The sequence below is a fragment of the Lycium barbarum genome, chromosome 7 (genome assembly GCF_019175385.1).
Source record: "Lycium barbarum isolate Lr01 chromosome 7, ASM1917538v2, whole genome shotgun sequence".
Classification (NCBI taxonomy): domain Eukaryota; kingdom Viridiplantae; phylum Streptophyta; class Magnoliopsida; order Solanales; family Solanaceae; genus Lycium; species Lycium barbarum.
Genome location: NC_083343.1, coordinates 146674 through 160188, shown reverse-complemented (window position 1 = coordinate 160188; position 13515 = coordinate 146674). Strand labels below are relative to the sequence as shown.

General features: G+C 30.5%; 1 protein-coding gene across 1 annotated transcript; it reads left to right on the top strand.

Annotated features, from left to right (window-relative positions):
* Nucleotides 1–4359: 4359 nt before the first annotated feature.
* LOC132602013 (auxin efflux carrier component 2) lies at nt 4360–8280 on the top strand. Its single transcript, XM_060315045.1, has 7 exons — nt 4360–5412; nt 5504–5854; nt 6421–6691; nt 7130–7215; nt 7314–7471; nt 7574–7650; nt 7823–8280. The coding sequence occupies exons 1-7, from the start codon at nt 4461–4463 to the stop codon at nt 7887–7889; spliced, it is 1962 nt and encodes a 653-aa protein (XP_060171028.1). The 5' UTR covers nt 4360–4460; the 3' UTR covers nt 7890–8280.
* Nucleotides 8281–13515: the final 5235 nt, after the last annotated feature.

Here is a 13515-nt window from a genome sequence, read left to right as displayed (position 1 = left end):
GTGCCTTTGAAGGGCAATCTGCACAAAAAAAAAAAAAAAAAAAAAAGATTCCCGGAGCTATGTGTAAATCTTTTGGTTGTTTAATAGGATAGGTCTCAATCTATTTTGCCAAAAAATGTGTCTGAGTGCTTACGTACGTAATTTTGTTGTAAGAGATAAACTTTGAACTATAGTGCCTAATCTTTGGATTGAGAAAATTACACCATAGGTCACTATACAAGAATTAAGAACATAAATAGCATAACTTTTCATATTTTACAAAAAGAACACTATTTATTACATTTATAACATTTAAAAATAAATATGTGACAATGGGAATGTCCCCTAAATTAGGGAGTGATATCTTGTTTTCTTTATTTTCATTTATCAATCATTTAATAGATAAACCATCATTTATCTCTCTGATTTAAGGATAAACATCTACCAACTTATCTATCTTCTTCAACCAATATATCCTTCATCTCCTATTACTCATTCCTCCATTCTTTCCTTTTATTTATAAAAAAATGTATTCGAAAAATAATTATTATATGAGGTATTACTGCTTACAATATTATTTAGTTCACACAAAAAATTATACGAGGTATATAAAATTAATTATACACGGTATATAAAATTATTATACAAGGTATAGCAAAACTTTACGAATATTATTCTATGTATAATAATGTGTATTATTAATTATACTAGTAATATTATTGATTATATCAATAATATTATGAGTATAATTATAATAATGTATATTATAATTATACCAGTAATATCTATGATTATAATAATCTATATTACTAATTATACCAGTAATATCTATGAGTATAATAATAATGATTGGAAAAAAGATGAATATATATTAAAGAGAGAGAAGGTTGAAAGAAGAGAAAGAAGGTAAAATTACAATTGTAACTAAAAATAATCATTTCTGTACAAGATTCTTTAGAAGAGAGAGAAAGATAATTCCATTATGCACAAAATCTGGGACAAACGAGGAAATTGGAGTCATTGCAATTTGTTTACAATAGAACTCTTATTTAATGTGTCATAGAATATTAATTACATTTTCCTGCTAACAATATGTAAATATTATCATATTTTTGTCTACTTAAGTTTTTTTCCCCTTTGGATTTGATCTTGGGCTACTTGAATAGTAGCCGAGGCTGAAATTACATCCTCACTTCTGTTGCGGCCCAATATTTCTCTTTCCAAATGATCACTATACACAGATTAGCTTTGGATATAAGTGAAATTAAAAGAGCAAAAACATTATGTTCATATAGAGATATTATAGAAGCTGCAGAATGGTATTGTAGATGGTAATGTCAAGACAAATAAGAGTTCAAAACGTAGAAGAACTAATTGCATGGTTTGTCCTCCAAAGGGACTGGTCTTTAATTTTTGGCCTTCAAAATCGATTTATGCTTATAGGGACATAAGTTATGCATCATAATATCCACAAGTTATGTTAGCGCCCTTAAAGAACTTGTCAATATTATGATGTGTAACTTATATCCCTATAGGCATAAGTTCGATTTTGAAGAGTAAAAATTAAAGACCAACCCATTTGAAGGGAAAAAATTAAAGACCATCACAAAATAGTGACAAAAGTGCAAATGAATAGACACTCATCAGCGAGGTCCAGGTGATGGTCCGAGATGATCCGGGTTGAAGTCATGGTCGAACACAACACTTGTTTTATAAGTTCGGTTAAGAATAAAGATGCAATATTGCTATCAATCATAAATTTTGGCATAATAATAATCGCTTGATCATAGCAAGTGATATTAGAACCAAGCGATTTGGATGTAAATGAAATTAAAAGAGCAAGAGGATGGGCTATGTACATATAAATATACTATGTATAATATACAAACTTAAATATACTAATTTCTACTATTATATTCACAAATGTTTTGTTATCATCTTTTCAGTTAAATATACCAATTTGAATATACCTTATACTTTTTAAGGTATATTTTCATGTACATTTCTTATACCATATTTTCATAATATTAATATATTCAAATAATTTCTTTTAGTCACAAAAAAATAATTGAATCATCTTCAAGTGAAATTAAAAAAAGAAGAATAAAAAGGAGGAATCGAAAGAAAAAAAGTCTTTTTAAAACGGTAGATGGAATATGGGATTTGAAGTTGCTTTTGTTATGTTTATTTGGAAAATTACATTCTAATGATTTTGAAAGAAAGAGAAAGTAAAAAATGAAAATGCATTAATGGTAGTAACTCCTAAAATTAAGTATTATTAACATTTTAGGAATGTAAAAAGTTGTGTTTTTGTAATTAAGAAGTTAAAATTTTGAATAAGTTGTATTTATGCAATTTTTTGAAAGTAGTTGTAATCTTTTTAATTACCATTTGAAAAAGTTGTATTTGGGTAATAGGAACTCACAAATTCCTCTGCAGTGGTATTATACTTAATAGAAAATACAATGCATATACGTTACTTACTTGAAAAGGTTTAGTACAATTTTTTTTTTTTTTTAATATTAACAATAAGTTGCTAAAATTACAAAAGTGAAATGATATTCTTAACTGTTTGGTCCGTTGCCGATTATGGAGAAAATAGATGCATATATGAAATAATATAGATATAGATCAAGGAATGACATAAAATTAGCTAAATTAAAACTACTTACATTTTTCTGAAACGGACTAAAAATAAAATACGATTCTTATATTGAAACAGAAAGAGCGTAAAATTAGGCCATTAGAGTGAGCAGGGCAATAACAAATGAATTCTGTGATATAGGTACTAAAAGCTAAATCGACCCTTTAAGGAAGAACTATAGGTGTGTTCGATATGAAGTTTTCTACTAATCAATCAGAAAACAAGTAAAAACCAAACCGCTGGTTCGGTCCCCAATTGTTTCTTAAACGTCACATCCTCAACCAAAAAACATTATTAAACAGAGTTCCATTAATAAATTATAGTTGCAGCTTATATAATTAATTAATTTTGAATTGCAGCATTTGTCCCCTAATAGGCTAATATAAAATTAGATTCTGCATGTGCATGAACGTGTGCTGTGGCGACGAGTAAGGAGTCGATCGATCGAGCCATTCGTTTATCTTAATGCATAAAATTTCACAATTCTTTATATATCTCAAGCTATAAACCATAGATCTAAACACATTACATATAAGATTCTCTATCTGTTCAAAAAATTTAGAAGTAATTTTATCCTGTGGCTTTACATATGATCTCAGACATGACTTACAGCTGAATTATAGGATGGTGTCTCCTTTTGATTGTAGAAAAAATTGTAAACTATCTTAGGCCAGAATATGATCCCATTTGAATTAGTTGATTAAAAGTAGCTGACAAGTATCAAGCGTTGAAAATAAACAGATAAACACTCCCTTTTTAGTTAAAGTGACATGTCCTTAAAACTACTTATAAAAACTATAAATTTAAATGTATTTTAATTTAAGTGCAAAGAGGAATGACGGAAATCGAATTGACAGATTTAGGATTAATTATATTCTAGAAAGAGTATTGTAAAAATTTCAAAAAATATCAAGAATAAAACAGTAAACACTTGGTCAAACTAGAAGCGTTTATAAGCTGATATTTGACTAATTTTGACTTATAAATATTTAGCTTATAGTAAGTACTTTTGATATTTACTAAATGTCTATAAGTCAATTTGACCAACTTATAAACTTAGTCAAGCATCCTTTATATATACACACCTAACATAATTTCATATTTTAGAGCCTCGAAATCCAGTCAAAATAATCTACTAACCTAATGAAATTAGTATAGTATAATAGTAACAAGACAGCTGAAGAGAGGATAACGTAGACAAAAATCAACCTTACTTACTAGAATTAAACCTGAAAACTATTTTACTGTTGCATTATATTAGTATGAACAGATGTGGACATGGTCTGATAGTGTCTAAAATGATGTGCAAGTAAAGACGGTTTAGAAACTATTTATGAGATCAAGTTATCACTTAATTACATATTAGTAATTACACGTATAGAGCAAAAATCATTTATCCTTCCAAATATTGCTTTAAAAATCTAACTTCTCCCTCAACTTTAGAAAAATAGATATTCTCCGCCCTCTATCCTATGCAATGTCTATCGAAAAGAATTACATACAAATTCGATATTCCTCTAAAAAAAAATTGAAAAAAATTCACCTCCACTGACCCAATGGGAATACTTTAGTCAAAGTTTTGCATTGATTTTCCTTTTACAACAATTCCATGAAAGGTTGAAGAGGAAGATTAAAGTGAAGACTCATTTAATAAGATGCTTTCATCTCCATATAATTTAATTAATATCTCCATTTAATTAGCCTATGTCCCCACCTCTTTTGACCAAAGAAAAAACTATACATTTCATCTATCTTTCTTTGCTCCTTTATATCACTTTCATCATATTCTCTCCCTTTCTTTCTCTCTTTACTCTCAAATTAGTTTTTGCTAACAGCCATGATTACTGGTAAAGACATATATGATGTTCTTGCAGCAATTATACCTTTATATGTTGCTATGATCTTAGCTTATGGCTCTGTCCGTTGGTGGAAAATCTTCACACCAGATCAATGTTCTGGAATTAACCGATTCGTGGCGGTTTTCGCTGTTCCTCTTCTTGGTTTTCATTTCATTTCAACCAATGATCCTTATGCTATGAACTACCATTTCATCGCAGCTGATTCGTTGCAAAAGGTTGTGATCCTTTTCGCGCTTTTCATATGGCATGTTTTTAGCAAAAACGGGAGTTTAGAATGGATGATTACACTGTTTTCGTTATCGACACTTCCAAACACTTTGGTTATGGGAATTCCGTTGCTTAAAGCAATGTACGGAGATTTCTCAGGGAATCTCATGGTACAAATTGTTGTTATGCAAAGTGTTATTTGGTACACTTTAATGCTTTTCATGTTCGAATATCGAGGCGCGAAGTTACTAATCGGAGAGCAGTTTCCTGAAACTGCTGCTTCGATTACTTCGTTTCGAGTTGAATCTGATGTAGTTTCGCTAAACGGGCGTGAACCGTTACAAGCCGATGCGGAAATTGGAGATGATGGGAAATTGCATGTTATTGTAAGGAGATCTTCTGCTTCTTCTATTATTTCGTCTTATAACAAGTCACATGGATTGTTGCAATCGAATAACATGACTCCTAGGGCGTCGAATTTAACCGGGGTCGAGATTTATTCGGTTCAATCGTCTCGAGAACCTACTCCAAGGGCGTCTAGTTTTAACCAGACTGATTTTTACGCCATGTTTCAAAGCAAAACAGCTAGTCCGAAGCACGGGTACACGAATAGCTTTGGTGGAGATGTGTTTTCGTTGCAGTCATCGAAAGGGGCAACACCAAGAACCTCGAATTTTGAGGAGGAGATGTCCAAGATTGGAAGCAATAAGAAGAGAATGGGAGGTACGTGTACTGTTGAATTGTGTGACCGTCTCATCATCATCTGATTAAATTATATATTTTAATTTAATAAATTTATGTTATGTCTTGACAGGTAGGAGTATGAGCGGGGAGCTATACAACAGTGGTAGTACTGCTTCTGCTAATGGATTGGTACCACCTTTGTATCCACCTCCAAATCCAATGTTTGCGGGGCAAAGGAAAAAGGAAATGGGAAGTGGAAGTGGGAGTGGAAGTGGAGTGCCTACGCCACCATTGCCTGCGCCCAATAACAACAACAATAATAATAATAATAAAGAGCTTCACATGTTTGTTTGGAGTTCAAGTGCTTCACCTACATCTGAAGGTAATAATAAACATGCAGTTAATAGAGGTGGTTCAACTGAATTTGGGGTGCTTGATGCATCCAAAGCTGTTCTTCAACAAGAGATAGCTGCAGCTAGAGGTAAATTAAATCCCACCTACAAAGTCTTCTTTTTTGTCATCTACTTTGTCTCTAGTGCATACAAACAATTAACTATATTCTGTCTTTTTCACCTTTTGGCTTCTTGTTAGTCCTTTCTTGTTCACTTTACTTTAGTTGACCTTCTTCAGTCCAGCCAATTGCTATTAGATTAAGAAATTATTTTTCATACACAATTTATAAACAAATTTTACTCTATTAAGTATTTTATTGTGTTGTAATAGGTTATCTACCTTATTTTTCAGGCTATTGATCTCACTTTTGTAGACAAATATATGTAATCATATAATTATTTTTTAGGTGATCATTATAATGTAAAAATAATTTTGAAATTGTCAGCATATAAAATTCAAACTCTTAGATTAAGAAGGGTTATTTCTCTTGCTTATCAAATCTACGACTAATCAAGATTCGCATTGAAAAGTCTCACTTTAAGTAAAACGCTCTCTACCAAAACAACTTCATTCATGTAGTTCAAATCTGAGATCTCTTGTTATTCTCATTTTTTATTCTATTAACTTATGTTCCTCTCTTTGCTTAATTGATAGAGAATGCAAGTTATGTCGGCAAATCAAATGGAGAAAAAGAAATAGAGATAGAGAATGGTTCGAATAAGTATGGAGCAGCAAATGGGTCACCTTTCCCAGGGCACAAGAAAGTAGGTGACATGGATGATCAAGAAGGAGTGAAGAAAGCACAGATGCCTCCTGCTAGTGTTATGACAAGGCTTATCCTGATTATGGTTTGGAGGAAGTTGATAAGAAATCCAAACACCTATTCAAGTTTGCTAGGTCTCATTTGGTCTCTCGTCTCATACAGGTAGCAATTAATTTGGACGTATTTTAATGTATGAAATCAACAAAACACTTAATATGGAATTAATTCATGTCTTCATATTGTGAGTTGCATTTATTTGTATCGCTGGAATGATGTTTGGCCACCTAAGGGTGTGTCTCTAGTCTAAACTAATACTCCATAATTCCCTTTTTTAAAATTATTGATAAAGATATATATTAGTACAGTAAGTGCTAGGGTGATTAGGATTATTAATTATGCTTGTCGGGGTAAAAAGTCTAAGAACAATATTGCAATTTAACCTATTTTTTTTCAGATAAAAGTTTACTACGTTTGTGTAGTTAAATTGCATTCGAAGTCTTTGAAGATAAAATTTGGTATACCTTCCTTTGCGTTTATGTACTAGTTTTACTGGAATTTTGAAGTCACTTTTAACATTCTAAAGATTAAATGTTGGTGCAGGTGGAATATTCAAATGCCTTCCATTGTGAAAGGATCAATCTCAATTCTATCAGATGCTGGTCTTGGAATGGCTATGTTCAGTCTAGGTATGTATAATTTCTTCTTTCAAACAAACGTTATACACGCAGTACTCTTATAAACATTTATTAGATTATCTTTACTAATTGCTTGAACATATATATAGGTCTATTTATGGCTTTACAACCAAAGATCATAGCATGTGGAAAGTCGGTTGCCACATTTTCCATGGCAGTTAGGTTTTTAACAGGACCTGCAGTTATTGCTGCTACTTCTATTGCTATTGGCCTTCGTGGTGTATTACTACATGTTGCCATTGTTCAGGTACATTCATCTTTCCTTAAAATCTCAAATCTACAAGCGGAGAGTTTAACTTATATACATTGAGAGTCGAAATGATGACATATTGTTATTTATAACTTGCAGGCTGCTCTTCCCCAAGGCATTGTTCCCTTTGTGTTCGCAAAAGAATATAATGTCCACCCTGATATTCTTAGTACTGCGTAAGTTTCTATCATTAGTTTAATTTGTTAGTCTGAACCTGTATATAAAGTTTAAATTTTGGATCCGTCTCCGCTGGTTCATTCTTGTATTATAAGCTACATAAATAATAGTCGTAGCTCATATATATAGCTTTAAAAAAATTATTTAAATTCTTTTTTGTTTGTTTGGCAGGGTTATATTTGGAATGCTAGTTGCCTTGCCAATTACAATACTGTATTACGTACTTCTTGGGCTTTAAGTTTTGGTGAAGACATGGGGAACAGAGACAGATAAGTTCAATGAATTAATCCAAGAGAGAAGGCATGCAGTGGATTCAGGGAGAAAGACAATAGGAAACTACTATGTGCTCCCTGCATGTGACTCTTGGGACTTCTTATACAAAAACTGCATTAATTTATCTCAATTCTTCTTCTTTTTATTTTTGTGGTAGTAGGAGTAATATTTATGCCGTTACTATAGTTAGCTAGCTAGGAAGAAGAATTGGTCAATAGTAAAATTATTGATGTATTATTACTTCATTTACTAATATAAAGGTTGTAGCTAGTTTTAGATCCAAACATTTGACATTATTGTCTTGCTCTCTTGTTCTTTAATTTCACTTCAACTGCGTAATACCTAAAAGTCCAACATTTAAGCGGATTATATATTTATCGAGCTTCTAATCGTTAAGGAATTTCTATGGTTTATAAGGCCAATAGATCGAACTTCTAGTTAAACAGTTCGACTATTATAGATCGTTAGTAAAAAAAATAAAAAAATATACCATTAAATCACAATGCTAAAATCCACCTTTTCAAGAATACTTGTACTTTTGAAAGAATAAAGATTACTGTTCTATTTTTGTACTGTTTAAGCATGAAAATGAATTACTCCGTATTATAAGATAAGAAGTCAAACGAGATGGATTTCGTTTTCATTTTTGCGGAAATTTATACAGCTTATTTTATTCCGATCATGTTGGCTTTGACCATCTGAGTTCTTAAAATTTCTACATGCACGTGAAAGCTTAAATTCAATAATAAAGGATAATCATACTGGGGAGAAGAGAAATTTAGCTTCAGTGCATTGTTCCAAGATTTGCCTATTTTAATTTTTTTTTCATTTTTTGTTCTGAGTTTCAAGCATCTTGATGATTCTTTAATTTGCTGTGTCATGTGATGCCTTTAGTAGGAAACAGGCAATTGAACACTTTTGAATCTAATTAAACTTCTGTCTAGCTGTAGTACACTTAACTGAATATTTTTTTATATAACCAAAATATCAAGGTGCTTTCCAGTAGTAAATTCCATTTTACTCCCTTGAAGTCAATAACTAAAAAAAGAGCTTAAAAAAAATATACTAGAGTAGTACTTTTTAGTTTTTACCCTGAAGTCAATCACTCAAAATCTGTATACTCATGGCACAAAATTCATCGCAGTGTGACATGCATGCATTTTCAAGTTTTGGACCGAATACACTCAAGTAACTAAAAGGCATGTCAGATAATATGCTTATTTTTCACTATATTAAGGAAATCATGATATTTAATATAGATCTTTTATTAGGCTTGACATAGGCTGCAAAAATCCTTGAAAAAATATTTCCGCCTTAGATTTTATGTTCTATAAACTTAATTTGCACGACAATCCGGTCCTCCAAATCATGTATTTTTACGTTTCAATTTAACATTCTAGTTTCACTTCGCGGTAGCTTAAGTTAAGAGAAGAGATGGATATTTAAATTTTTCAGTATTTCATTATTGAGTGGAACATTTTGAGTCATATGTAGCATTTTGTTACGAATAAATTTCAAAAAGAAAAAAAAATTGGTAGGAATAAGAGAAGCGAGGTTGATTTCATAGAAAAATTACATCAATATTATATACATTTAAAGTTTTCTATGTTGAAAAGTAATGTTATGTTGTTAGGAATAGTTAGTGTTTCTTCTTAAATAGACCTTACTTGGTGTTTATCTGGATCAGTTAGCTAGTGATCAATTCCGAATACCAGATAATTATAACGGAAGGAAAAAGACATTTAATTATTTCGAAATGGACGAAGTGATTTAACAATATATCTGAGGATACAAGATCTTTTTTCAAAATTTTAAGCTTCAATCATAAACGAAAACGAAGTAAAGGCAACTATCATCAACAACCACCCTAGCTAACAACAACTGTTTGAATTATTGATATTGAAAAAACAGAATAATATTTGGCCATTGGCTTAATCTATTCTTCTGGAATTAAGTTCAAAGCACAAGGCGTTTTCTGAATCAAATTATGTTATATAGCCATTTATTATCATTTGCCTACAAACAATGCATATGATAATGTTCCTCCAAGTCTGAACAAAATGGATCTTACCAGCCCGACAACAGCCCACTTTTTTCTAAATTATTGTTATTCGTTAATTAAGAGTACTTTGGTACCGTTAGAAGAAAAGGATGCATTGTCCCTTTGTTTAACTTCACATCGACCTCTACTAAGAACATTTTTTAAATTAATGATTTTAAATAATTTATATACCGACAATAAAATATTTTTACATCATCGACATAATTTAACCCTTTTATACTAGGTTATCATTCTATTATCCAGCTTTATTACACCAGGCTTACTATCATGAAAAGTGTGTCATTGTAGCCTTGTAGGTCAGTCTAATTTTCTGATGATATAGAAAATCTTTATACTATCCTTGCAAAACTTAAAAAAAAAAGGTTTTAAATAACATAACGTCTTGTTTATTCATTTCTAAATAGAAAATAACGTACAATATACTTCTTGGTTATAACAAAAAGTACAATTTATATATGCAAAGTCATAGAGGCATATTAAAAGTCTGACCGATTAATGATTATTCGAGCATACATACATCAAAACCACTACAATTTGAGCGATACATGAATCGAGCTCAATCAAATTGATAATCTACAAACATCGAGCTCGAGCTAAACAAGAAATAAGATTGAAGTATCACATAGCCTCTATTTAATCAACTCATAATGAATTATCACATTCACAATTATTAATATACTAGTAAATTTGTCCGCGCTTCGCGCGATTATAAAAATACCAATAAGTTTTCAAAAAATGTTTTTATAAAATTAATTTAGATAGAATAGATAAAAAAAAAATATTCATTGTATATGCATAGAAAGTTTAATTTTATTAGATTGATTAAATAAAAAAGATACTACTATTTGGAATTAGTTTTTAGTTGAACTGCATTTTTCATTATCAATTTCTTTTCTAAAGAAATGGTAAAAGAAGAAGAATTCTAATACATGCTTTTACTTTAAGTATCATTTTTCTTATATTCAAATAAGAGAACACCTGAATTCAAAGCTAAAAAAAATACCAACTTATTATTGGGTTTGTTAACTACCAAGTGCAGCAATACAAAGCAAAGGCTGAAGCCTTATCAGGCTTAAAATTTTCCAAACCTTTTTCTTTTGCTAAGTGAAGTACAAATCAACGTATAACTAACTTTACAAAATTATATTTTCAACTTAGAATATTCTTTTTAAATTAATTTCAACCTAGTGCTCACGTATATATGTACAATATTTGAGCCTACACCTTTAACATTCAAGAAAGTGCCGAAGGCCGCCCTTGCATCAATTAGACTGTAGACACTCATGTATAGATGCATGTACAATATTCGAGACTAAATACAACTTTAACATTCAAGAAAGTACCACTTTTGCATCAACTGGACTATAGGCACTCACATGTAGATATATGTACAATATTCGAGCTTAGAAACCCCTTTAACATTCAAGAAAGTGCAAAAGGCACTTGCGTCAATTGGACTGTAAACACTCATGTATAAATATATGTGCAATATTCGAGCATAAAAACACCTTTAACATTCAAGATATTGCCCAAGGCCCGCACATCGATTGCCTATATACACTAATTTAAAATTAGATTGTCAATATATTAAGAGAGAATAGTCTCATTACTATTGACAATAATCAAGTAGTCTGTATTCAATTCAATAAGTACTTTAAAAATTTCACTTCCACCGATAAATATTTAGTTCAATAAGCAGTATATCACGAAGTAAAGTATGAATACTTGAGATTTCTACAGATTTTGACCATCAACTTCTAGAACTAAAACGGAAAAAAGAAGGCTAACAACTAACAACAAACAACAAACGTGTGTTGCAATCACTCTACTCTTCCACATATATAAGGATAATGAAGATAATAACTTCATAGTAAGCAAAAGCTGATACAATTTCCAAAATAAACGACAACTTATAACAAAGGACTCATTAACACCAATTTTCTGATCAATGGCAATAAAGATTTTTTAGCATGCCTTTAGCGAAAACACAACTTAGTAATAGTTTGACGCTTGTCTGGATCATCCTTCACCTCAAAGAACAATGAAGTAATTAATAATGAAAGACGGTTTCCAAACAGATAAAAACTGAAGTGCAATTTATACAGCTATTGAAAATAGTAACATCTCTATTTGATACGAGAAGAGAACTAAAAATAAAAAGGAATTACAGGGGGAAAAAAAACACTCTTGACTACTTCTTGTGGAATTTATATTCAAGTAAAAATATCAAGGGTCATAGAGACTACCGCAATGAAATCGTTAAAGACTACCGCAATGAAATCATTCTCACTAATCAACTTTTGTGTCAACTTGATAGCTTATCCAGGGCTTGTTTTCCTAGAAAAATTACAAACATAAGTCAAATTAAACTTGAAATAGCTATGTCTATGAGTAGAAAGATATATGATAAAAGTATTTATCTTATGTAACTTACCTTTCAGATAAAAAATTTCCACCAGAGTGTGGATAAGCCTCATCATCTTAAAATATTCTCATCACAAAATATATATAGTAATATTTTCTTCAAAAAAACACCTTCACTTAGATTAGGAAAAAATCTTTTCTTTATAAGGTGACATGAAAATTCAAACAATAAGATCGTAGAAATTAAGGAAGAGTATAATCAAGAAAATAAAATAAAATATGTTAAGCAAAAAGTAAAAAGGGATTAAGAAATAGCTCATCTGGTCAGCTTCCTTGAATAAATAGATAATCTAACAAACAAACAAAAGATCATATACTATTATACATAGGTGCAACTAATGGATGAAAATGTAGAATGCCAAATTGTTGTTATATTGTTTGCTTTTATACATAGAATGGTTAAAGAATACAAAGTGAATACTACATTAATATACATTAAAAGTGAATACTACATTAATATACATTAAATTAATACAAAGTGGAACGGAAAGTAGAGAAAGAGAAATTAAAAGGGATGAAGAAAGTGGCTTTTGGAATGGTTAGTAACGTCAAAGGAATAATGATTAGTCATTACATATAATTACACAGAATAATTGACATTAATCATAGAGTAAGGAAACCAAAATATTTACAGTTATTATGGAGAAAGGAAAAAAAAGACAATGAGAAAGCAAAGGGACGTACTGATGAGGATTTGAAGAGCTTTAAGATCTAATCAATATGAAATAAATAATTCAACATTGAACGGATAAAATGAGTGATTAGTTGGAAGAAAAATAGGGAAAATAAAAGAAAAAGCCAAAAAAAGGAGAAAAAAGATAAATAGGAATAGAGGTCATAGAGAAGTGTCACATCACCTTGTCTATGCCTAGCTTTATATTATATATAGATTAGTTTTCCTTTATATGAACTATTACGTACAATTAGTTATTTTTATGATTTGACAGTGTAAAAACTCTTTAAACACTTAGTGTATAAAAATTAATAAACTCAATACAAAATAGTGGTGTTGGAATTTTTTCGAAGTAGATCGTTACCTTTGACTCCGTATTTTGCGTTTTCCGTTTAAGAATTGCAAAAAGATTTAGTGAGTTGATTCTGTTTA